This window comes from Oryctolagus cuniculus, chromosome 20, assembly GCF_051225735.1.
Source record: "Oryctolagus cuniculus isolate XC-2025 breed Fujian yellow rabbit chromosome 20, ASM5122573v1, whole genome shotgun sequence".
Taxonomy (NCBI): Eukaryota; Metazoa; Chordata; class Mammalia; order Lagomorpha; family Leporidae; genus Oryctolagus; species Oryctolagus cuniculus.
Genome location: NC_142886.1, coordinates 11,753,085 through 11,777,752, shown reverse-complemented (window position 1 = coordinate 11,777,752; position 24,668 = coordinate 11,753,085). Strand labels below are relative to the sequence as shown.

Below are 24,668 nucleotides of genomic sequence, written 5' to 3'. Positions count from 1 at the left end.
AAATTACTACAAGGACTTGTACGCCAGCAAACAGGGAAACCTATCAGAAATGGATAGATTCCTGGACACATGCAACCTACCTAAATTGAACCAGGAAGACATCGAAAACCTAAACAGACCCATAACTGAGACAGAAATTGAAACAGTAATAAAGGCCCTCCCAACAAAGAAAAGCCCAGGACCAGATGGATTCACTGCTGAATTCTACCAGACATTTAAAGAAGAACTAACTCCAATTCTTCTCAAACTATTCAGAACAATTGAAGAAGAGGGAATCCTCCCAAATTCTTTCTATGAAGCCAGCATCACCTTAATTCCTAAGCCGGGAAAAGATGCAGCACTGAAAGAGAATTACAGACCAATATCCCTGATGAACATAGATGCAAAAATCCTCAATAAAATTCTCGCCAATAGAATGCAACAACACATCAGAAAGATCATCCACCCAGACCAAGTGGGATTTATCCCTGGTATGCAGGGATGGTTTAATGTGCGCAAGACAATCAATGTGATACACCACATTAACAGACTGCAGAAGAAAAACCATATGATTCTCTCAATAGATGCCGAGAAAGCATTTGATAAAATACAACACCCGTTCATGATGAAAACTCTAAGCAAACTGGGTTTGGAAGGAACATTCCTCAATACAATCAAAGCAATCTATGAAAAACCCACAGCCAACATTCTATTGAATGGGGAAAAGTTGGAAGCATTTCCACTGAGATCTGGGACCAGACAGGGATGTCCACTCTCACCACTGCTATTCAATATAGTTCTGGAGGTTCTAGCCAGAGCTATTAGGCAAGAAAAAGAAATTAAAGGGATACAAATTGGGAAGGAAGAACTCAAACTATCCCTCTTTGCAGATGACATGATTCTTTATTTAGGGGACCCAAAGAACTCTACCAAGAGACTATTGGAACTCATAGAAGAGTTTGGCAAAGTAGCAGGGTATAAAATCAATGCACAAAAATCAACAGCCTTTGTATACACAGACAATGCCATGGCTGAGGAAGAAATTCTAAGATCAATCCCATTCACAATAGCTACAAAAACAATCAAATACCTTGGAATAAACTTAACCAAGGACGTTAAAGATCTCTACGATGAAAATTACAAAACCTTAAAGAAAGAAATAGAAGAGGATACCAAGAAATGGAAAAATCTTCCATGCTCATGGATTGGAAGAATCAATATCATCAAAATGTCCATTCTCCCAAAAGCAATTTATAGATTCAATGCAATACCAATCAAGATACCGAAGACCTTCTTCTCAGATCTGGAAAAATTGGTGCTGAAATTTATATGGAGGCACAAGAGACCTCGAATAGCTAAAGCAATCTTGTACAACAAAAACAAAGCCGGAGGCATCACAATACCAGATTTCAGGACATACTACAGGGCAGTTGTAATCAAAACAGCATGGTACTGGTACAGAAACAGAAGGATAGACCAATGGAACAGAATTGAAATACCAGAAATCAACCCAAACATCTACAGCCAACTTATATTTGATCAAGGATCTAAAACTAATTCCTTGAGCAAGGACAGTCTATTCAATAAATGGTGCTGGGAAAATTGGATTTCCACGTGCAGAATCATGAAGCAAGACCCCTACCTTACACCTTACACAAAAATCCACTCAACATGGATTAAAGACCTAAATCTACGACCTGACACCATCAAGTTACTAGAGAACATTGGAGAAACCCTTCAAGATATTGGCACAGGCAAAGAGTTTCTGGAAAAGACCCGGGAGGCACAGGCAGTCAAAGCCAAAATTAACTATTGGGATTGCATCAAATTGAGAAGTTTCTGTACTGCAAAAGAAACAGTCAGGAGAGTGAAGAGACAACCGACAGAATGGGAAAAAATATTTGCAAACTATGCAACAGATAAAGGGTTAATAACCAGAATCTACAAAGAGATCAAGAAACTCCACAAAAACAAAACCAACAACCCAATTAAGAGATGGGCCAAGGACCTCAATAGACATTTTTCAAAAGAGGAAATCCAAATGGCCAACAGGCACATGAAAAAATGTTCAAGGTCATTAGCAATCAGAGAAATGCAAATCAAAACCACAATGAGGTTCCACCTCACCCCGGTTAGAATGGCTCACATTCAGAAATCTACCAACAACAGATGCTGGCGAGGATGTGGGGAAAAAGGGACACTAACCCACTGTTGGTGGGAATGCAAACTGGTCAAGCCACTATGGAAATCAGTCTGGAGATTCCTCAGAAACCTGAAGATAACCCTACCATTCGACCCAGCCATCCCACTCCTTGGAATTTACCCAAAGGAATTTAAATTGGCAAACAAAAAAGCGGTCTGCAGCCTAATGTTTATTGCAGCTCAATTCACAATAGCTAAGACCTGGAACCAACCTAAATGCCCATCAACGGTAGACTGGATAAAGAAATTATGGGATATGTACTCTTTAGAATACTATACCGCAGTAAGAAACAACGAAATCCAGTCATTTGCAACAAAATGGAGGAATCTGGAACACATCATGCTGAGTGAAATAAGCCAGTCCCAAAGGGACAAATACCATATGTTCTCCCTGATCGGTGACAACTGACTGAACACCAAAAAGGAAACTTGTTGAAGTGAAAGGGACACTATGGGAAACGGTGACTTGATCAGCATAGCCCTGACTGTTAATGAACAACTTAATACATTATCCCTCTTAGTAGTTTTTTTGTCTGTTCTACTTAATATGACTGATTTAATTCTGTAATTAATACACAGTTATTCTTAAGTGTTGAAATTTAACTGAAATGTGATCCCTGTTAAACATAAGTGTAGGAATAAGAGAGGGAAGAGATATATAATTTGGGACATGCTCAAGCTGACTTGCCCCAAATGGTAGAGTTAGAAACATACCAGGGGACTCCAATTTAATCCCATCAAGGTGGCATGTACCAATGCCATCTCACTAGTCCAAGTGATCAATTTCAGTTCGCAATTGATCATAATGAAAGGACTAAGAGTCAAAGGGAGCACATAAGCAAGTCTAGTACCTGCTAACACTAACCGATAGAATAAATAAAGGGGAGAGTGATCCAACATGGGAAGTGAGATACTCAGCAGACTCATAGAATGGCAGATGCCCTAAATAGCACTCTGGCCTCAGAATCAGCCCTAAAGGCATTCAGATCTGGCTGAAAAGCCCATGAGAGTATTTCAGGCATGGAAAGCCAAGACACTCTGGCAAAAGATCTCTGTGAGTGAGATCTCAGTGAAAAGAACAGGTCTTCAAAGAAGGAGGTACCTTTCTCTGAAGGGAGGAGAGAACCTCCACTTTGACTATGACCTTGTCTAAACAAGATAAGAGTCGGAGAACTCAAGGGGCTTCCATAGCCTTGGAAACTCATGACTGGAGCATAGGGAGATTACTGATGCCATAGACAGGAGTGTCAATTGGTAAAGTCAACAACAGGAGTCACTGTGCACTTACTCCTCATGTAGGATCTCTGTCATTAATGTGCTGTGCATTGAGATTTAATGCTATAACGAGTACTCAAATAATATATTTCACTTTGTGTTTCTATGGGGGTGCAAACTGTTGAAATCTTTACTTAATGCATACTAAACTGATCCTCTGTAAAAAAAAAAAAAAAAAAGAAAAGAATAGAAACTATCAACTCCCAACTTGACTCTCACTGGGATTAAACATGACAATAGGTCTGATCTGATTTCATCATCATTAAAAAAAATCATCTATTATTTTTCACTTTATGTTTCTGTGTGGGAGCAAACTGTTGAAATCCTTACTTAATGTATACTAAGCTGATCTTCTGTATATTAGATAATCGAAAATGAATCTTGATGTGAATGGAAGGGGAGAGGGAGTGGGAAAGGGGAGGGTTGTGGGTGGGAGGGACGGTATGGGGGGGAAGCCATAGTAATCCATTATTCGTACTTTGGAAACGTATATTCATTAAATAAAAGTTAAAAAAAAAAAAAAAAAAAAAAGAGGCAGAGAAAGAGACTGGGGAGGAGAGGAAGGGAGAGAGGAACCAAGACAGCAACAACAACCCAAAGAAAGGACGTGAAGGTTTCGGCTTTGATCTTTTTATTTTTTTAATGATTTCTCAAAAGTCTGTTTATTTTTTATTTAAAGGCAGAGCCTACCCTCCCACCTCCATCCCTCCCCCACCCCACACACACACAGAGCAAGATCTTCCATCTGCTGGTTCGCTCACTAAATGTCCACAACAGCAGGGGCTGCGCCAGGCCAAAACTAGTAGCAGGAACTCTATCCAGGACTCCCAGGAGGGGTGGCAGTACTTGAGTCAAAATCTGCTGTCACCCAGGTTGCGCACTGGTAGAACTCAGTCACAGGCATTCTGATATGAGATGCAGTTTCATTAGCAATAAACCTTAGGTGGAGGGAGAATGAAGTCCTATTTTCTGATGCATTTCTGTACCAACACAGAAACATCTCTGAATTTCTGAGGGCATTGACTCTGACGGAGTCAGGGCCACAGATGTGTGGGGCTGCGTTCATGTATCCCCACCCTGCACAAAAGTGAGGAAGCTGAACATGGGTAGCAGAGTGTCAATGCTCATGAGAAATTAAGCGACCGCTTACGTGGAAGCTGGAGTCTTTGAAGCTGGGAATCTGCTCCAAATTTGGAGGATCAGGTGGAACTGAGATCAAATGTATGTGTCTTGGAAAAAGTGAAAGAACCAGAAATTCCACAGCAAAAGCAGATACTGTGTCAAGCAAATTATACAAGCCTTTGAGCACAAGCGGAAGGACGATCGACTTGTACTAACTCAGTGTTTCTTTGGGTGTCTTTCTGGAGATCCAAGATGCTGCACCACACAAGCACAGACTAAATCTCTGTTGAAAACCTTGTCACTGCAGGTTCTGTGAAATCAGCCTAAAACCCCAGAGAAAGCAGTTCTGTACGGGGCTCAGGTTTATGAATTACTGATGATGGACAGAAAAAACAATAACAGGAAGCAGATGTTTGGCGCATCCGTTAGGCCTCCAGGTGGGCCGGCCACATTGCATCTGGCAGTGATGGTTCTAGCCCCGGCTCTGCTCCTGACTCCAGCCTCCTGCTAATGCAGACAACGGGAGCAGCAGGTCCGGCTCAAGTGGTGGGTTCCTACTACCCATGTGAAACACCAAGTCCTGGCTCCTGGCTTTGGCTTGGCCCAACTCCCGCTGTCACGGGCATTTGGTGAGTAAACCAGAAGATGGGAGCTCATTTGCTCTCTCTCTCTCCCCTCTCAAGTAAATAAATACATACTTTATAAAACTAAAACTAACATTAATCCAAAGGCAAAGCAAAAAAAAAAAAATCAGCTGGGAAAAAACAGGAATGAAACTTCCTCAAAAATAAGAATGATGAGATTAAAAAAAAAAAAAAATTCCTAGCCGGCACCACAGCTCACTAGGCTAATCCTCCGCCTTGCGGCACCGGCACACCAGGTTCTAGTCCCGGTCAGGGTGCCGGATTCTGTCCCGGTTGCCCCTCTTCCAGGCCAGCTCTCTGCTGTGGCCAGGGAGTGCAGTGGAGGATGGCCCAAGTCCTTGGGCCCTGCACCCCATGGGAGACCAGGAGAAGCACCTGGCTCCTGCCATCGGATCAGCGTGGTGCGCCGGCCGCAGCAGCCATTGGGGGGTGAACCAATGGCAAAGGAAGACCTTTCTCTCTGTCTCTCTCTCTCACTGTCCACTCTGCCTGTCAAAAAAAAACATTCCTGGTGCTGAGATAGAGGATATTCCTCTCTGTGTCCATGCTGCAACCCCCACAACACACACACACACACACACACACACACACACAGTGTCTTTGCCCTGCATGTAGCAGAGAAAAGAAAGCTCTGAGTAAGATATAGTGAGGACCCAGAAGGAATCATGACTATGAAACCCAAGAGTCACAGAAATAAGCTACTACACTTAAGCTTGATTTTTAGAAAGAATAGGATAACTTAAACAAGAAAAGAAAGTAGCTGCAAAATCAGGTAGTACTTCCAAACAAGTATGATTGGAAAAGGAAGCCATACCTAACTGGCTGCATTCAGTCTTGTGCTAATTGCATATCATTTTTAAAAAATATTGCATTATTATGACTTAATATTTAGTTATGCTAATGCCTTCTTTTGCTTTTTGAAAACATGTCTGTACATCAAAGACTTAATATTTCCCCAAGCTAACAGTGCTATGTAGAGCAGAAAACCATAACAAGCATCTTTGTTAGCTCTGCTCTAAAAAAACCTCCAGAGCCTTCCAAATTCAGGGAACACAACTCATTTCCTAACCCCTTCTAAACCATATTTAGCGTTTAGCAAACAAGTTAGGAAACGTCGCTCTGGACTTCCAGTCTCAGGCCGTTTCTCTGGTCTTGGCACGCTCTCTGAGGTGTGCACTGCCTCATCCTGACTTTCACAGCCACATCTGTAGGGGTGATATCAAAACCCAAACGTCCCTCTGGGGTGCCAGACCCATATATCCTACTGCCACGCAGGCACCTCCACTTGGATTTCCTATCAGACACTTGGGAAAAAAAATGTCCAAAACTGAATTCATGATCAATGCCCACACACCTTCCTTTCCTGTGACTGTATCTGTCATTTTCCTACCCAAATACGACAGAACCGTCCTTGAGTCATCTCCTTATTGTACATGCAACTGTGGCCTACCATGAACATGCTGAGGAGGGTGTTTGGCCTAGGGCTTAAGATGCCCATTAGGACAACAAGTACCATGACCTCATACTGGAGTGCCAGAGTTCAAGTCCCAGCCTCATTCAGCTCCCCACTCCAGCTGCCTGCCAGTGCAGACCCGGGAGGTAGCCCGTGATGGCTCAGGTATTCGGAACCCTGCCACCCACATGGGAGCCCTGGATTGGGTTCTCAGCTTCCAGCTTCCACCTGGCCTAGCCCAGGCCACTGCACATATAGGAACTGAACAGGCAGTTAGGAGAGCTCTCAAGCTCAAGTTTCTCTTTTTCCCTCTCCTCTCCTCTCTTCTCCTCTTTTCTCCTCTCCACCTCCCCATCTCCCTTAATGAAAATAAATCTGCTGATCCCATCTTGGAGTCTGCAATCTGTCCACTTGAGCCATCACTACCTTGCTTCAGGCTATAGTTGCTAACTTGCTGCCAGGCCTATACTGGCTTCCCTGCCTACACATTCTCCACAGAACACTAGGTCAAGAAAGGAATTTTAATCATTTTTGTGCCTTGGATTCTATTGACCAGGGGTAGGGAAACCTTTTCTGCCAAGGGTCATTTGGATATTTATAAAATCACTTGAGGGTCACACAGAATCATTGACTTAAAAAAATCCACTAGCCCACTATAGATTTGTTGAATTTCAAGGCCTGCCTGAGGTTGCCTTGGCAGGGCCAGATCTAATGATTTCACAGGCCTTATACAGCCCACAGGCTGCATGTTCCCCATGCCTGTCTTTGGAAATCTAGCAAAAACTATGTTAAAATGAAGCTTTGTAACACATCAAATAAGGGGCCATCATTGTGGCACAGTGAGGTAAGCTGGCACCTGCAACAGTGACATCCCATACCAGAGTACCAGTTCAAGTCCTGGCTGCTCTGCTTCCAATACTAATGCACCCAGGAAAGCAGGAGAAGACAGCCCACGAACTTGGACTCCTGCCACCTACATGGAAGACAGGATGGAGTTCAGGGCTCCAAACTTTAGCTTGGTCCAGCTCACGCCAGTGAGGCCATCTGGGGAGTGAACCAGCAGATGGAAGATCTCTTTCTCTCTGGCTCTCCTTTCTTACTCTGCCTTTCAAATAAATAAAATATAACTTTTTTTAAAAATAAGAGTAAAATCGTGGGGTTTTAAAAGAAGCCAACCGGAACCAATCTACCTTTAGGGGCTTTTCTGAGGCCCAGATTTCATCATGTCATCTTCCCGGCACGCTAGACAACCACCACCAGCATCCCACCATCCACCACCCCAGCCTTCTGTCTCCACCTGACTCAACCACACTGAAGTTGAAGTCCTCTCTAGATCCTTGCAGACTCCCTGATGGGAATGACTTCCAGCCCTTCTGTACTTACATAGCCTTTAGATTGTTCCTGCAAGATCCTCTCACGGGCAGCCTTCTCTGGAGGCCCAGGCCTGGGTGAGCACCCCGGCATGTTGTCCCACCATACCCAACCCTGTACCTCTCAGATTCTACCCTCAGTTTCCTCTGCTGTATCTTTAGCTCCTTGAGGACAGAGCCCACTTCTTGCCCACCGTAACATCCATTGCACAGTGCTAAGCACAGAGCAAAGTGTCAGTGTTTGCTACATACCCAAACGAAGGAGTGGACAAACTCCTCCCATCTCATTTGAAACTTCACACTGTACACATGCCACCTGGGATATCAACCACCACATCCCCATTTCAAAAGATAGACAGAATAAAAAGAAATGTTGGGGATTTCTATATTTCGACAGAGGAACAATTAATTTCTAGCTAATTATTTATAATTAATAGCTATAAATATCTATATTGAATCAATTTTGGAATGGAATGTGCAACACCACCACTGCCGGAAGCAAAGTTAGTCTTGGACTTACTTCAGCTAATCTTGAATGCTTGTGGACCACCTCTGTTTTATTCATTGGCGTGAGTTGCTGCAAAACACTCCGACTATTTGTCAAAGCCCGTGTCAATCGGGCAAATTTTGTCCAACCTTAAAAATAAGAGGAAAAAATCCTGAGTTTTGCATATATAATGAAACATGGTAGCAAACATTCTTGCCAATACACAAAATATCTCAGCAAACCTACAGAATTAAATATTATGCTAGCCAATATTCTTGTTAATATGCAAAATTTCTCAGCAAACACTTAACATTCAGAACAAATGCAAAATTTTCATCTAGAGCATTTGTTGAGATACAACAAAGTCATCATCGTATTTGAAGTGTGGCTATAAAAATAAAGAGCAATTTTTATGTGTGACTTTTGTTCTTTGCTCATATGTTTATACAGTCACCTGTAGCAGAGGCAGCCAACTGTTCACAAAATGCTGTGCTTTCCACTGCATTGCATGGGTTTCTTACTGGGACAGAGCTGCCAAGCCAGGAATACATGTCCCCGCATTCCTTGCATCTAGCTGTAGTCCATATCCCTAGTTTTTATGAGTAGATGCTAGCAGAAGTGATGTGTATCACTTTCATGCCACAACTTGAGAAGAAAGCACGACTTACAGTCTCTCAAGTCTTCTACCAACTGCCTGCAAATAACAAGGCCCACAAGAGGTGGCAAAGGCACTGATTCACTGCATGGAAGAGAGCCATTTGCCAGCCAGGATTATTTTTCTGAACTGTTTTATGAGCAAGAAATATGCTCCCATTGTTTAAACCGTGGAAAGTTGGGAGTTTGTTATAGCAGCTAGCATTGCCCTAATAAAAATAGGCGACTGTGTTTATGTGAAGTTAGGTATACATAACTGAATAAAGCAAGTTTCAACAAATCTCACATATTATGGTTCATATCACACACTTCTATCTTCCTTAGAACACAGCAAAATACTTCTCTTTCATTAGCAACTATAGTGAGATCTAAAAACTGTTTTTGGCATACATGGAATTCTTGAAAATGTTTTCTGGAAGAGCAGTAATGCCTGAAGAAATTAACTGTAAATTTAAAGGAAAAGAAATTTTTTTCTAGGACCTCAAACTGTCATTATTAAAATCATTGATTTCAAAGAACTTTCAGTGAGATGTGAGTAAACAGAATAAAACCAACCATACTCTGGTCCCATCCAAATTATACTTTATCTGGCTATCTCAGAAGCTCTGATCCATTAGAGATCTCATTAAAACTATTTCATAACTTTTCCAGCATTATCTTTTGCTAGGGTAGTCACAAACAATTTCGTAAAAATGAAAAACTCCTCCTGGTACAAAAAAAGTAACTCTAATGCAAATTATTAAATTCCAGACAGTGTGATGAAATATAAAGGAATAACTCCTGGAAATACGCCAACCATGATGCTGGTAAAATCATTCTTTGCTACTACTCTTCAATCTGATTCTAACTTCATTTGAGCTTTGTGTCGCCCCACCAATTCAGCTTCCTCTATGTATTCAATAACTGAAGTAGGAGAAAAGGGCAAACTGGTCCTTATTTCTTCCTCATCAATTGACCTCATTCCAGTGACTAAAACATCTCAGGCATCAGGAATTGTTTTCAACCCTAGGGATTACCCTGTGCAATGTCCTGCAGAAGAGAGACACCTGGTATGCCAGCGACTCACACTTTTTTTTTTTTTTTTGACAGGCAGAGTGGACAGTGAGAGAGAGAGAGACAGAGAGAAAGGTCTTCCTTTGCCGTTGGTTCACCCTCCAATGGCCGCTGCGGCCGGCTCACCGCACTGATCCGAAACCAGGAGCCAGGTGCTTCTCCTGGTCTCCCATGCGGGTGCAGGGCCCAAGGACTTGGGCCATCCTCCACTGCACTCCCTGGCCACAACAGAGAGCTGGCCTGGAAGAGGGGCAACTGGGACAGAATCCAGTGCCCTGACCGGGACTAGAACCCGGGGTGCTGGCGCCGCAGGCGAGGATTAACCTGTTGAGCCATGGCGCCCAGCGACTCACACTTAAAACTCAACATCAACACAAAAATCCCAACTGCAATCTTTATCCTTACCTACACCTTTCTTCTGAGCCCCACACCCATGTGTTAATTAACCACTGGCCACCTCTTACTAATATTTCTATAATCATTCAACATGTCCAAAATTGATGTCATCATCATCTTTTTCCTGCCCACCCCTAACATTGCACTTGGTCTTAGAGAACAGGCTCATGATATTTCCAACTGCCCAAATTGGAAATTCACTACCCTTCTTTCATGATTTCATATATATCCAATCACATATCCAATCACTTCCAAGCTTTATAGATTACGGCTTATCAATAAATGTCTCAAATCGAAGCTTCTCACTCCAATCCTATTATGTCAGACAATACATCATTTTTCATTTGAGATTGCAGCATTTTAAAGACACATTCACTGACAATGCTCTTTTTAAAGCATAATCTGACAATACCCATTGTCTATTTCAACCATTTTAACAACAATCCAAAGGCCTCCAGGATAACATTAGACTGGTATATTTTGGTATATAGGTCAAGTGGCTTCTGACTCCCAAAGACTTGTTCTGCATCCATCTCCTGCCACTTTCTCACACACTCTCTGTATTGCAGCCTTATCAAAACCAATAGCACATTAAATGAAGAATAAATTCAAGTTAAAACTTAATCTACCAGGAATTCTTTGCATACCCTACATTTCTTGTTTCCATGTTTTTATAGGTTATACTCAATAACCTGGTTCAATATCCTTTTCCTCCCCAAACTATCTGGCTAACTCACTTTAATGTCAGACATTATCTCTTTCCAGATTTTCCTTTGACCCATCCATAAAAGAGAAGTACCCTCCTCTGCACATTCAAACCACAGGACACACACCTCATGCAGATGAACAACACTGATGTAACTGTTGATCAAAATATCAGTCACTCTCATTAACACTGTACAGATCAGCAATTGATACATGGCCATGTATAAAATAGGCCATACATCAACTTAAAAAAAATATGTTTATTTGTCACTTTAAAATCATACTTAGAAGTAAGCTTCAATTTTTTTATTATCTTTGAGCTTGGGTTTGGTTTGGTTTTGGGGGGTAAAGAGAACGAGGTTGTCTTCAGGTGACAGTAACTATATCAGCCAGAGTGTACTGAGATATTACCTGGTAATTAGTTTTATTCCTTACATCAATTGAATATTATAATCTCAGTGACTATTTTTGGTAGTATCCAGGTCAGTCTTTGACTTACTCAAGCTCATATTTTAAGACAGGTGACATTGTACCCCTTCATACACCTCAGTCAGACTACAAAAGAAGATTATTTCATTCCAAAAAAAGTTCACCCAAAAAAATTTTGAAAAACACACAAAAAAGAAGATATTGAATAAATTCACTGATGCATAGAAGAATACAAGCACCAAATGGCACATGTTCTTTCATTCCATAGCATCATGCAGGGAAGTTAAATGTATGGTGGAGGAGAAATACAATAAGGAAAGCCTACTGTGGCTCTCTGCTCTTCTATCTGCAGCCCTGTGAGCACAAACTACTGGGTCTCCTAATGAGGAAGCAGGTGTTCCTAAATTAAATACACAAAAGAGCTTATTCAAGTGTACCTGTGTATGTGAACATCTTGTTTTACAGAAGAAATCAGTATGACCAAAGAATACTCCATCCCTTTACCTTTTTCTAGTGTTCTAAAGGAAGAAAAACATTTAAGCACTGAAAAGAAAACATATACATTTTTCTTCTTGCGTAAAAACAGGACTATCATTGATTAAACAACTGAAAGAGAAAGGTAATGTTAATGAATCATTCTAAAATTGTTTTCAATCAGCATATTAGGAGTTTGATTACTTAAAATAGATGAAAAGGATGCATGACATGAATTTTAGGTGTTCAATCTTACTCTTGCTATTCCTGAATGGCTAGTACTATGACTGGCACATAGTGGAGTATTAGATACATTTCTGTTGAATGAATGAAGACATGAGTCAGGAACTTAGGAAAGAAAAAAACACAACATCTGTAGTATACACAATCAAAATCAGAACACAAGGAAATTTGCTCAGCTTTTAGCAGCTGTTAGCATCACTCATGGTGTGACAGAGGGCTTTGAGTTGGAGAAGTTAGAAATGGTGTGGCAGTGGAGAGCAGGGAAAGTAATGCTGGAAGTGTTGAGAATTATCACCCTGCCTTCAGAGAGACACTGGGGAACTGCTAGCAGGAAAAAAAGGGAGGGGGTGGAGGAGGATGATACCAAATGTGGAACTGGCTCAGACAAACCAGAAGAAAGGAATTTAGGAAGAAAGACAAGGAAAGATTTTTTTTCTCCCTAGAAATCAAAGCCAAGAGAGTTCTCAAATTGAGTAACTATTTACGAGTTTTGTTATCAAAATGCCCTAGAAGATGAAGAACCACGCAAAGCCAAGGAATATTTTATTTCACCTTTAAATCGATGGGAGTGCCCAGAGACGAGCTCCCTGAGCTGCTCAGTAATCTTTTTATTTGTCTCTGGCCAGGGCCGCCTTGCAGTCCCAGGTTCTGAACGTTAACACGTTTGTCTCTCAAGACATCTGTACAACTCCTCTCTCCTCACTCTCAGCACACACCTTTCCAAACTCTTTAGCGAGTGAAATAGAAGCCACAAGAAACACAGCGGCCTTCAACCTCCCTCCTCGCCCCTCCACCACCCCACATCTCTAGATCAACCTGGCTCCTGCCTGCACCTCATAATCTCAGAGAAGTATCTGCTCCTCCTCAATCACCTGTGTGTTCCACTGAGCACGTTAATGTCTAGATTTCACTCTTACTAACAATGCCACAGTAATTTTTTATGCCTATCCCTCTGTGCTCTTGAACATGTCTGGAATGGCCTGTTATTAGCTAAATTAGCTCATTTGATCTCTCACCAACCCTCAATGTACAGTGAAACTTTGAAAGAGCTGAGCAGCCACACTGTCGAGGTCAGAGAAAAAGGGCGCATCAGCAGTTCTAACTTTTCCCAGTGATACATTTACTGATCTCACCTTTACAGAGACCTAACCCGTGTGAATGATTACTCAGCACACTTTGCTGATGTTACTTAGATGTGGTCGATGTGGGGTAATGTGAACAGACAGCTGAATATGAAGAGTCTAATACTTGCTCAGTAAGTTGTTCATCCTGTGATGAGAACATTCATTCTCCTAAAAGCTCAGGATGCCAACTCCTTCTTAATAAAACATTAGTTTAGCTCTATTGGGTTGCAATTAACCTCTCTGTCATGGATTGCCTAATCTAAAAAATGAAAGGAAGTCAAAGAGGCAGTTAAATCAATCTACCAGACTGCAACACGAGATTCTAATCCATAAGAAAAAAGCTTAGGTAAACAATTATGCTCTTACCCAAAGTAACTACATGGTATAATTACTCATATTTCATCTGCTTCCTCTCTAAAGAAAATCACTGGCTCCCGTAAAAAGGAGGACACTAGTTTTGTTGTTATTTTTATTCCACAGGATTTTTTTGTCTCAATTATTGGCAAGAAGGTGCCATAACTATTTGGCACAGGATGGTTCGCACTGTAATTATCTTGGCAGTTCTGGAGTCTGCTTGAAAATACTGTACAGTATAAATGGGCAGAGATTCATGCCATCCTTTCTAGTACCATGTGGATAATCAACAGAATGGATTTCTTGGCTGTATGCATAGCAATAATGTATCAGATACCATTGATTGATGATCTACACAACTGTTCTAAGACCTCAATACCAGGAACAAAAAAATAACAATAACACGTTGCTCTCTTGAGTTGTTATCAGAACATTTCTTGGGTTCAAAGCAGTACCATTCCATCCTAAGGGCAGCGTTTTCAACCTGGATTCCGTTTCTATAGAAGAACAGAGGGCAGGGGCTTATGGAGGCCAAACCCCATTACTGAACATCCACTGGAGAGGATGAGGCAGAATGGAACGTGCGATACAGAGGACTTGGGATCTGAAATCAGTCAGACACTAAGCGTCTGGATCTTTGACAGTCACAGGAGATAAGACTGATTTTTATAGGAATGTAAAACAATGAACACAAAGTTACTGGAAAATATCACCTGCTCTGCCAAGTTAGTTTCCTTCCCCTTCAGTGGTTTTTGCTACCATCCATCATAGTAGAATTCAAAGGCGTTGATGACATCACTCATCGCTATGCAGTTTAAAGGCAAAATATTAAATTCCGCAAGAAATTGGATGAATTTGGGATTCATTATGAAAGCAGAGGTGCACTCACATTGGCGGCTGCCTTCATGTTACAGGCACCATTTCAGAAACAACTCAGAGAGAAAATTCGGGGGCAGGCACTTATCTTAGAGGTCAAGATGCTCACATTCCATACGGGAGGGTCCTGCTTTGTGCCCCAGCTTTGCTTCTGATAACAGCTTCCTGCTAATGTGTGCCTTCCGGACGCAACAGTGATGGTCAACTAGTTGGGTCCTTGCAGTCCACATGGGAGACCAACACTGAGTTGTTGGCTCCCAGCACAGCCTACTCCAGACATTTGGGAAATGAATCAGTATAATATGGGAGTTTGTTTGCTTCTCAAATAAATAACATAAACATTTTTTAAAGGAGGAAAATTCAGAAATCGTCTGTGTAGTCAAGTGTTCGAAAGACATATCTGAGCTTCTTAGTGGAAGAACCCATACAAGTAAAAGCAAACTAATGTCCATTTTGAGCAGTTCAGGCAAATGCTCAAAGAATGTGGGCCATTGTTCTAAGGACTATCCCACTGTCACGTTAAGATGGCAAAAAGTCCTTGAACTGGAATTTCATTGAGGTTTTTCCCTGTGTAGATGCAATTTTTTCCCTGAATCTTAAAATATCATTTTCTGTATACTATCTGTATTTATCATCTAAGTATTTCTTCAAAATTTTACAAAGATTCTCCACTTGCAAATTTCCTCAACTCCCTGATACTTGAGCCCCCCCCCATTCTTCTCAGCTTAGCTTTTTTTTTTTTTTTTTTTTTTTTTGACAGGCAGAGTGGACAGTGATAGAGAGAGAGAGAGAGAGAGAAAGGTCACCCTCCAATAGCCGCTGTGGCCTGCACACTGCGGCCGGCTGATCCGATGGCAGGAGCCAGGTACTTCTCCTGGTCTCCCATGGGGTGCAGGGCCCAAGCACTTGAGCCATCCTCCACTGCACTCCCGGGCCACAGCAGAGAGCTGGCCTGGAAGAGGGGCAACCGGGACAGAATCCAGTGCCCCGACCAGGACTAGAACCCGGTGTGCCGGCGCCACAAGGCAGAGGATTAGCCTAGTGAGCCACAGCGCCAGCCCTCATCTTAGCTTTTCATCCATTTCTGCATTTACAGCCATTGACTGAACGTGGGTGGAGTAAAACATGGAAGCATGTCCAACACCAGTGAAACTCAGGGCCAGCAGCCTCAGGTGGGCCCTCGTGCTACCCAACAAGCCCGTCGTACGTTCCTTTTCTACTCTCAGTTCGACTCTCCTACAGAACCAGGTCATGGCTACTTCTCACACCCTCCAAACTTCCTCACAACTTTCCCATCCTTGCTCAGCTGATAACTGAGAAGACAGGGGCAACTTGAGGAAAGTTTCCATTATATATTGACTTGGTTGCCTGTCTCCCCATTCGACTGTGACAGAAGGAACTTTGTACCTCCAGGACCTAGAATAGCACCTGCAACCTACTATGTGCTTAATTAGCATTTTCAAGTGAGAGGAAAAAAGATAAGTGCAAGACAAGGGGAATAAAATGTTCTTTTTAGAGTCATGTATAGGTTTCCGTTAAGTAAATCTCGTGCCCAAGGCTGAATCAAAAGCAAGCCTGCTGTCTTCAAGTTCAATGCTCCAGATCCAAATTGACTGATATTATGATATTATCATGAAGGCCCATCAGTTATTTCCTAAATGTTCCACGCCCCCCCTTTACTTGCTTAAAATGTTGAAAGACATATTATTGTGTCAAGATTTCAAAACACACTTTCCTTTAGTGCTAGCTTCAAAGATACAGTAGAATGATGTCTTAATGACATAAATATTTCATTTCTTTTGAATTTTTCATGTTAAATGTACAGCTCACATGAATAATAGAAACTAGCTCAAACACACCATTCACAGTTACATTTTGCATTACATTTTCAGTAATCTGTTGCACATTTGGAAGGTATGTAGGTCTCTGAAAATAAAAGTCTGCCTAAGATAAGCTCTTCCTCTACAAATTCTGGCACTAAAAACAGATATTTTATTCTAATGATTTACACAATAGGGTCTGATTTTCTCTATAAATTCTAATTTATATGTCTCATAAACCCATAGTTTAAAAATGAAGTGGTCTGAATTGTCTGAAGCTTATTCAAGTATGTTTCTTTTGTAGAAGTGAATTATTCATTCAAAAGAGACTGTGCCTTACAATGAATTCTGAGACTGTGATGTGGAGATGCAGAGAGATGGAGGTGGGGGAAGGTCAATGGCAGAGCACTAATTTCAGTGAGCCCTTCAATATCTGCACCCTTTCCCCAACCTCATTGAAAACCACTGCCAACTTCCAGTTTCCATAAATAGGTGTGTAGTTACTGGCACCATCATTAAGGTTAATCAGGTCAAAACTGTGAGAAACTCATGTCCTTTTCTTGGCCAGCTTCAGCTATGCATGAACGCACTAAAAAACTCAGAGAGACAATATTTATGTAATATGGATACACAAATTTATATGAGCAGATTTCCAAAAGTTCATGGAAGAAAGAAGTTATTTTGAAGGTTTATTTTGGTGCAAAAAAATTTTGATATTGATACATACAAGGAATCTTCAAAAAATCATGGTAAATTTGTACTGCGAAAAAACTATATAAGGTTTTTTTTTAATTTTTGCACTATTTATCATTCAATTCCATTTACATGAACTTTTTGAAGTACACTCACCTACTGTGACACAGAAATCTTTTTATTCAATTTCATTCAAATTCACATACGAACCAAAGAAAATTTCACTTGAAGAATAATTCGATTCCAAATCAAACATCAATGATTTACCTTTTACTTCAAAATACACCACTTTAAGATAAAGTCCACTGTTAGCCTTTAAGCTTTTCATAACTGTTCCTTAGCAAATGGAAGCAGTTCCCACTTATTCTTACTCTACCAAGAGTGCTTTTATCAAGAATGTGTGTTGGATTTTATGAAATTCCTTTGCAATTCCAATTGATATGCTCATGTGACTTTTCTTCATTCACCCACTGATGTGGCAGATTACAGTGACTGGTTTTTGAATACTGAACCAACCTTGAACATATGGAATAAATACCACTTGGTTATCATGTGAAAATCTTTTCATGCATTGTTTACTTCTATTTTTATTGAAGATTTTGTATCAAATATGCATATATGTGAAAAAATTGGCTCTATAGTTTTCCTTTCTTCTAATGCCTTTTTCTGGTTTTGGTATGAGGGTAGTGCTGGTCACATAGGAATTAGGAGAATTCCTTATACTTCTATTTTCTGAAAGAGATTTGGTAACCTGGTATTATTTCTTCCCTAAATGTTAGAATTTACTGATGAAGCCATCTGTATATGGTCTTTTCTTGGTTTGGGAAGATTATTAATCACTGATTATTTTTAAGTAGATATAGGGCTATTGAGGTTATCTTTTTCCCCTTGTGTGAGTTTTGGAAGTTTGAGTGTTTCAAGAATTGGACCATCTCATTTAAGTTATTAATGGTGGCTGAGGAGTTGTCCATAGCATTCCTTCACCACACTTTTTTAATGTCCACTGGATGAGTAGTGATGGGTCTTGTTTAACTCCTGATATTGCTGATTTGTGCATTCCCCTTTTTTCTTAGTTAACCTCATTAGAAGCTTATTAGCTAACGATCTTTGTCAAAGAACCAACATGCAATTTTGGAGATTTTCTCTAAGGTTGTTCTGTTATCTATTTCATTGATTTCTGCTTTGAGGCTTATTATTTCTTGTCTTCAGCTAGTTTTGCTTTAAACTGCTCTTCTTTGTCTAGTTTCCTAATGTGGGAAGCTTGAGTTATTGATTTTATATCTTTCTTCTTTTCTAATGCATGCCTTTCACATTATATATCTTGCTGTAAATACTGCTTGCACCCCACAAATTTGATAAATTTCATTTAGTTCAGAATAGTTTTCTAATTTTCTGTATCTTTATGTTTTTTGTTTATGTTTTTGTACCTTTATGAAATATAATTATTCAATCTTCAAATTAATATTACAATTTTTGTTTTTGTTTTTGTATCTTTATGAAAGATAATTATTCAATCTTTAAATTAATATTATACAAATTCATCATTTTTGCTGCTTTAGAGAACAAAAGAAATGTGCCTACATTCTCCAAAGGGAGTATAATGGTATTTTCCCTCCTCCCCACTATTTAGAAGGATAGTAATTCTTCTAATTTTTAAGCCCAAGTTAAGTTTCAAGAACATTTCATTTTTTTTTATTTTATTTATTTATTTTTTTTTTTTGACAGGCAGAGTGGACAGAGAGAGAGAGAGACAGAGAGAAAGATCTTCCTTTGCCGTTGGTTCACCCTCCAATGGCCGCCGCGGCCGGCGCGCTGCGGCCAGTGCACCGCGCTGATCCGATGGCAGGAGCCAGGAGCCAGGTGCTTTTCCTGCTCTCCCATGGGGTGCAGGGCCCAAGCACCTGGGCCATCCTCCACTGCACTCCCTGGCCACAGCAGAGAGCTGGCCTGGAAGAGGGGCAACCGGCACAGAATCCGGCGCCCCAACCGGGACTAGAACCCGGTGTGCCGGCGCCGCAAGGCGGAGGATTAGCCTAGTGAGCCGCGGCGCCGGCCCTCAAGAACATTTCAAAAAAACTGTTTGGTGACAATGTCTCAACAAAAAGCCTCTCTATATCTCAAAAGCTTCAAGTAGTGTCAATAAACTAACTAGTTTTAAAAAAAACTGATATCCACTGCATTTTTAAAGGCCTTTTGGGCTGTGTTTAGTTGTCCACAGGCTGCTGGTGTATCTTGCGAGGGGTCAAATGGCACTGGGGAAGGGGAAAAGGCATTTGCTTTCCATTCTTGTATGCACGTAACAAGCAATAAAACAGCAAAGTCACTCCAGTTAGCTTGTCCTCAGCTGTGCTTTCTGCCAGCACAAGTCCATTTAATGAATTCTGAAGATTTGGAATATCTGAACCTAGGAAAGGATTTATGTTTTCCTGCTGCGAACTCCAAATGACTGGGCTCCAATTACCTTTCAAAATACCAGTGCACTTCCACTTGTCCATATCCATACTATCAGCTTTCTACAATCACACACAGCCACATCTCCTGAAGATGCTAGCACTGTTCCTGCTATATTCCAGCTCACGCACCAGACCTGAGAGAATTGTGGCTATCAAACTGAGCCACTATATAGATATAAAATTTTGTTGGTGCACCACATGAGGTAAGTACTTTCCTCAAAAGTTTTAGTGTAAAAATCCTCACGTCTTTGGCTGCTATTGCTGGAATATGGAAAGATCTCCCCAAGTCTGGAGTAAATGCAATATCAAGTACTGGATCAGTGAGTGTCATGAGACTTTCAGCTTTTGCATATTTCCTGGTATCTTCATTATATTCAAAAATCTGAGCTTTGGCCACTGCACTTGGATTACTGTCATCACTTCCTACAGCTATCATGGGAGAAGGAGCAGAAGAGCTTGAAGAGTTCCAAGAGATACAACTACAGCCTAGCTTGAAGGGTTCCAAGAGATACAAATACAGCTTAGCTTGAAGGGTTCCAAGAGATACAACTACAGCCTAGCTTGAAGGGTTCCAAGAGTTACAACTACAGCTTAGTTTCTGTGAGATCTCCCGCTGCAGGGACCACTGGCCGAGACTCCTAACATCTGAGGCCCTCCCATCTCCTCACTACACCCTACACCATCTGCTGAACAAGTCGCTAATGTTAGACCGTACACTTAGGAGCAAACTTCACATCAGATGTGCTGCTATCCACTAGCGCTGTCCTCTGAACCCAGGGACTCTGTTCTCGCAGTTTACCATTTGCCTCCACCCACGCAGCAGCTGCAAAGAACAACAAGCCAAAGCCTGTGCAAACTCAGGACGGGCCCAAGTCACATGCCACGCAGCTCCACTCTGTGCATTCCTGCTAGTGGTACAATGCCATTCCTCACCTCCACTTTTATCCCTGACCTTGACACTCTAGTTGCAGGAGCCGGTCACCATCCACCGGCCACTGAACCTGACAGAGCCATCAAGCTGAGATCCTTGCGGCCACAGACATGGCTGCTGCCACAGACATGGCTGCCGCCACAGGCGCTTCCACCACACACCCCCACCCACAGCTGTGGCGCAAGGCTTGCCGGGACCCCGCCCTTCTCATTCGCTTGCAGGCTGCTTCTGGGTTATTTATAAGTGTGTTGCTAACAGGAGTCACTGTGCACTTACTCCCCATGTAGGATCTCTGTTCTTAACGTGTTATACTATGCGAATTAACAGTAAAACTAGTCTTCAAACAATGCTTTACACTTTGTGTGTCTGTGTGGGTACAAACTGTTGAAATCTTTACTTAGTATACTAAGTTGATCTTCTGTATATAAAGATAATTGAAAGTGAATCTTAATGAAGAATGGGATGGGAGAGGGAATAGAAGATGGGATGGTTTGCAGGTGGGAGGGTGGTTATGGGAGGGGGGTGGAATTGCTATAATCCAAAAGTTATACTTTGTAGATTTATATTTATTAAATCAAAGTTTTCTTAAAAGAAAAAAGAAGTGTGTTGCTTAATCCCAAAGAGTTGGGGATTTTTCCACATATCGTCCTGTCACTGATTTCTGGCTTAATTCCTTCATGGTGTGACAACATACTTTTTTTTTTTTACAATTTCTATTCTTTTAAATTTGCCAAATTGTGTTCTTTGGGCCAGAATTTGCCCGAACTGCAGAATGCTCTGTGTGAGATTGAGAAGACTACGGATTCTCTTGCTGCTGAAGCCTCATGAATAAGTCTTATATCTAAACACTATTAGAGAACTATTCTATAAAAAAAATACTATATGGGCTTATCCTAAATTTTCCACATACTAGGGCTAGGTGTAAAGGCAAGAGAATAGGCAGCATCTAAAACTGAATACTTTATTCACTCATTCAGGAGATGACTTAATACACACCACATTTTAATAAATATTTACAAATGAATTGTTCTGTGTCTAACTTTAGATAGCCTTTATGCTCTTGCAATTTGATGCTAACTAGAAATTGAGCAGATACGATATTCTATATGTGAATTCATATGCAAGGAATACACGCAAAGTAATTTTTTCTATAATTATGATTACAATTGAAAGGATGAAAGCCTCCCTGCCAGGTTTTCTAAAAGATGTAAGGGCAATGGTTGCCAAACGCAAAGAGGAAGACATTTCACTTTAAGTCTCCTAAGAGATTATTAAAAATAACATTTTATAAAAACTACTTCTAAGGGCACTTGAAATTTTTCATTATAGGACACCAGCTTCTAATTTAAACATAATTGAAGAGACGACACTGGCAATAAATTACAAAGGAACAGAAGTAAGAGCAGATGCCACTGACGGTTGGTTTCTACAGCTCTCTTTCTGGATACTACGAGTTAATGAGACTCCAGACAGGAGGTTCGCATTTTCCAGCCACTCCCTTGATGCCAAAATTCCACTTTACATAATTTAGCAACATCCACCCAAGAAAATCCACAACAATTGAATAAATAAGAGCTGAAAAGTAATGTAGAAAAGTCAACTAACACAACTCTAAACAACTCAACCAAACACAATGAACTCATCAACTAGGCTCTAGTAGAACTGCACCCAAACCAGGCCAAAGGTGACACCCACTCTTGGTTCTAAATATCACCACGATCCAGGGTGCTGAAACTCTGACTATATTGATTCTAAATTAGTGATGCTTTCTGAAACTTCTTCTTTATGTCCTATCCCAACTCTTTCTATTATAACTTAAGTTAATCAACTATTAGTGCAGCTTTGACAACCACATAATTTCCATTTCAGTAATATGTTTGAATAGAACTAATTCTGGGCAATTACTCATGTGAATAGGAATCAAGAGAAGGGTCAGGTAATGCAGTTTTGGTTTTCAGTCCAACTAGTGGAGTTTGCTAAGAATAAGAAGATTTTGAAATCACAGCCTAATTCTTAAGTGTAGTAATTTTTTAGAAAATTACCTTTTGTTGAATCATCCTCTATTGGTTGTTTGAACAATGTAATGTCCTTGAAAGTGCACAGGAACAATACCACTTTTTCATGTTCATTTCTTATTGGTGCAATTTGCATATAAAACCAAACAGGGGTTCCTGTAACAGAGAGAAAGAAAGAGAAAAAAAGAACAATAGAGTGTGACATGGCCACAGCAAATGTTTCTCCTCTCGCCTTTCCCTTCCTTCAGCCCTTTTGCCAGGAAGCAGAAACAAAACAACCCTCTTTTAGTTGCTACAAAAAAATTTTTTTAAAAAAAAACCTTTAATTTTGTATCAACCAGTAATTGTTCAAATGCAATAGATGTACATTTAACCAAAAAATGTCAAAATTGTTCATCTGCAATAAATATGTGTTTTAACCAAAAAATGTCAAAAATGAAATGGAGGGCTATTTCACAATGCAGGAACACAATGACAGTCTTGCCACTTAAGTCATGCCAACATCACCTTTAGGCCTGAGTCCCTAAACCACTGTTGCGTTCACCATGTCCCTTTTGATCATTCCTGCATGCATCGCTCGTCCTGCTGTCACTTTGACAAGTGTTTCCCATTCACTGAAACAGCAGTACCTGATGCTCTGAGAAACAGTCCTCTTGGAAGAACATCAGAAATGCTATTTTCTATCCCAAGGCTTGTTCATCAGTCAGACAGACCTGTATGCTGGTCCTATAGCTTTGACTACATCCCCAAATCAGAGTGAGAGAGAGAGGGGGGTGACATCAACCGCACATGAGGCCTGCTGTATACCTGAAACTAATCTGGAAAAAGTGAGAGAAAGAGAGAGAGAGAGAGAGAGAGAGGTTCATAGTCCTCAAGTGTCTCGGGCAGTTTCAAGAACCACTGCTTCCTCCCCCCCTACCTCAAAGCATGAAGCTAGGCTCTTGGCACATGCTTCAAAGAATGGATACTATAGACTCTAGAGAAGAGAGGGTTTCAGTGCATTCAAGTCTTAATATTTGGAGCAGCCAGGACCCGGCATATTCAAATAACAAATATGTGAAGGCACAAGAAATGCTATCAAAGGAATAAATATCCCTTAAATGCTAAGACAGAGAAGGAATGTTCCACCTGAATCAAGACACATTTTCTACGTTTTCTCTCAGCCAATAAAGCCTCTCCAAATGGTCCATTTGAAAGACAAAGGTTGTTGTTGCTGTTTATTGGTTTGTTTCTGTTGGTTTGTTGGCTTGTTTTTCAGGTCTAAGATTTGGGGAGTAAAATAGGCAGTTGTTGAAAGTGTGTCAGCCGGAGCCGCAGCTCACTAGGCTAATCCTCCGCCTGCAGCGCCGGCACACCGAGTTCTAATCCCGATCAGGGTGCCGGATTCTGTCCCGGTTGCCCCTTTTCCAGGCCAGCTCTCTGCTGTGGCCAGGGAGTGCAGTGGAGGATGGCCCAGGTGCTTGGGCCCTGCACCCCATGGGAGACCAGGAAAAGCACCTGGCTCCTGGCTTCGGATCAGCGCGGTGCGCAGGCTGCAGCACACCGGCCACGGCGGCCATTGGAGGGTGAACCAACGGCAAAGGAAGACCTTTCTCTCTGTCTCTCTCTCACACTGTCCACTCTGCCTGTCAAAAAAAAAAAAAAAAAAGTGTCTCAGTGAGAGCTGTGAACTCTTCCTGGCTGCCAAAGAAAACCAATTAAGAAGCAACTCCCTAACCATAACCGTGGCTTAAAAAAGAAATATCACCTAGTGCCACCACAAATGGGAATTTGTCCTTCAGAAAAGATGAGGTGGCTTAACACCCAGGTCCAAGAGGTCAGAGAACTGGATGGAGATTTCCATGGGAACATTCAGCTTTGACAGCCCCGTCCTTTGCCACCCCAGCGGGACCACGGAAGGACACAGCCCTTTCCAA

The 24,668-nt window shown here is 41.3% G+C and overlaps 1 protein-coding gene across 7 annotated transcripts in view; it reads right to left on the bottom strand.

Moving 5' to 3' along the window:
* The window catches only part of KCNH5 (potassium voltage-gated channel subfamily H member 5), a 439,958-nt gene that overhangs the window by 362,013 nt on the left and 53,277 nt on the right, over positions 1–24,668 (bottom strand). For all 7 annotated transcript variants that reach the window (XM_017349345.4, XM_089322688.1, XM_089322689.1 and 4 more), the window contains 2 exons: positions 22,780–22,908; positions 8,566–8,681 (listed from right to left, as the gene is read on the bottom strand). In XM_017349345.4, coding sequence (XP_017204834.2) covers positions 8,566–8,681; positions 22,780–22,908 — 245 coding nt within the window. The remainder of the gene's footprint in view (positions 1–8,565; positions 8,682–22,779; positions 22,909–24,668) is intronic.